This window comes from Triticum dicoccoides, chromosome 1B (genome assembly GCF_002162155.2).
Source record: "Triticum dicoccoides isolate Atlit2015 ecotype Zavitan chromosome 1B, WEW_v2.0, whole genome shotgun sequence".
In the NCBI taxonomy this organism is placed as follows: Eukaryota; Viridiplantae; Streptophyta; class Magnoliopsida; order Poales; family Poaceae; genus Triticum; species Triticum dicoccoides.
In genome coordinates this window covers 672,337,920-672,339,948 of record NC_041381.1, presented here as the reverse complement: position 1 = coordinate 672,339,948, position 2,029 = coordinate 672,337,920, and the positions used below count along the sequence as shown (strand labels likewise).

At 47.6% G+C, this 2,029-nt stretch overlaps 1 protein-coding gene across 1 annotated transcript; it reads left to right on the top strand.

Annotated features, from left to right (window-relative positions):
- Positions 1–508: 508 nt before the first annotated feature.
- Positions 509–1,679, top strand: LOC119349569 (BTB/POZ and MATH domain-containing protein 3-like). Its single transcript, XM_037617619.1, has 2 exons — positions 509–1,033; positions 1,085–1,679. The coding sequence occupies exons 1-2, from the start codon at positions 509–511 to the stop codon at positions 1,622–1,624; spliced, it is 1,065 nt and encodes a 354-aa protein (XP_037473516.1). The 3' UTR covers positions 1,625–1,679.
- The last annotated feature ends 350 nt before the right edge of the window (positions 1,680–2,029 follow it).

Sequence of the window (2,029 nt, the reverse complement as noted above, 5' to 3'; positions counted from 1 at the left end):
CATGAACATATTTTTGTAAGGCATGGAAATTTTGTTAAATGTAACGCACATATTTTTGGAATCGTTTGAAACATTTTTTTTCGAAATAGATGAACATTTTCGTACATTGTATAAATCTACATATTTTTTAAACATGTAACCACTTTCAAAATTTTACAAACATTTGTTCAATGCTATCAACATTATTTTAAAATTACCACTAACAAATATTACAGTGAAGAAATATGTTTCAAATTAAAAATTTCAAAAATTTAAGGAATTTTTTTTGAAAAATATGTATTTATAATTTTTCAGAAAATATAAGAAAGTGCAACAAAAAAAAGACAAATAAAGGAAAGACGAATTGAAAGAAACGAATGAGAGGCTACCCTCGGTTCGCTAATGGGCCGGCCCGCCGCTGCGCCCCCACCATTCTCGCACCGCCGCTGTTCCCAACGCCAAATCCCTAGTCTCCTTCCCAGTCTCACGCCTCCCGCACCGCCGCCGCCGCCGTCCCCTCGCAGGAATCATGTCGTTTGCCGGCGTATCCGTCGTTGCTGACGGCCGGCTGCTTAAGCCATCGTCCGCAGCGTCGGCCATCTACTCCAGCCCGGCGAGCAGCGGCGGCTGGTGGTATCACCTGCTTGTGGTACAAGGTTACTCCCGCCTAAAAGACCTGCCCAATGGACATAGAATCAAGGGAAGCTCCTTCCGAGCCGGAGGGTATCGATGGGCTCTGGAATTCTATCCCAACGGTAATACCATCACCATGGAATCTGCCGGTTTCATGTCCGTTTTTCTCTTCCTTGCTGATCAGCATGTTGCACGACCTGTGGCGGTGCATGGTCAGTTTAGTTTCATTGATGAGGTTGACAAGCAAGTACCTAGACGCATCCGTGCAAGAAAAGCATACTTCTGTGCAAACGACCGTATCTGGGGAAATCAATTCATAAAACTAGAGGACCTTGAGAAGTCGGAGCGTCTAAAGGATGACTGTTTCACCATCCGGTGCGACCTTATCATCGCCGAAGCTGCTGCTGCTGCCTTCATTAAGGTGCCGCCATCTAATTTGTGCGAGCATCTGAACCATCTCTTTGCGACCAAGGTTGGCGCCGATGTGACGTTCAATGTCGGCCAAGAGAGTTTTGCTGCTCACCGGAACATTCTCGCGGCCCGTTCTGCTGTCTTCATGGCGGAGCTCTTCGGCCCCATGAAGGAGGGGACCACGGCGGGCCCCATACGGATACAAGACATGGAACCCAACGTGTTCAACGCTTTGCTTGGTTTCATCTACACCGACTTGATGCCCAAGATGATGAAAGTGGGAGGAGAAGTTGGAGTCGATGAGGTTACGTGGCTGCAACACTTGCTTGTTGCGGCAGATCGGTTTGACCTCCAGCGGCTCAAGTTGATGTGTGAAGAGAAGTTGTCGGAGCACATAGATTTGAGCTCGGTGACGGCCATCCTTGGTCAGGCAGCAAAGCACCATTGCCGCGGACTTAAGGAGGCCTGCCTGGAGTTCCTCAAAGTACAATCTGCTGCAATCTTGGGAGGAGTAATGGCGACCAGCGACTGGCAGCGCATATCTGCAACTGACCCCTCCGTTCTGAATGAGCTCATCGCCAAGCTTGCCTCCAAATCATAGTTCGCTCGTTGTAATGGGTGGGCTTTCACTTAGAGTAAAATGCATCGGTCAGTAAACTTTTGTGCGGAATTCACTTTGGTCACTGTATTTTGGGAAGTACAAACTATGGTTTCTTGGAATGTCTCACTTTATTGGTATTGCGTATAAATCTCCCTTTAATTGATCATGCGATTCCCGGCCAGGGAAATGCAGCACCGAGAGTTGTTTTTCTATCTACTCTCACTGAAAAGCTGTTCAATCTGCAGCTTCAGCTAACAAGTTATCAAGATGCAACCCCAAGCACATGAACTGTACAAAATAGGTGTTGCATTTTAGAGCCCGATCCGCTGGTGGGTGTTGTTGAACGCCTTTTCGAAGTGCTGACCGACAGCACAGCGCTGGCGGTGACCAGGGCCACACCGGTGA

Excerpts from the sequence above, each read along its gene's own strand:
- LOC119349569 (XM_037617619.1), top strand. The coding sequence starts at position 509 with ATGTCGTTTGCCGGCGTATCCGTCGTTGCTGACGGCCGGCTGCTTAAG. Across the intron at positions 1,034-1,084 it reads CTGCTGCTGCCTTCATTAAG|GTTGGCGCCGATGTGACGTT; the intron begins GTGCCGCCATCT and ends TTTGCGACCAAG.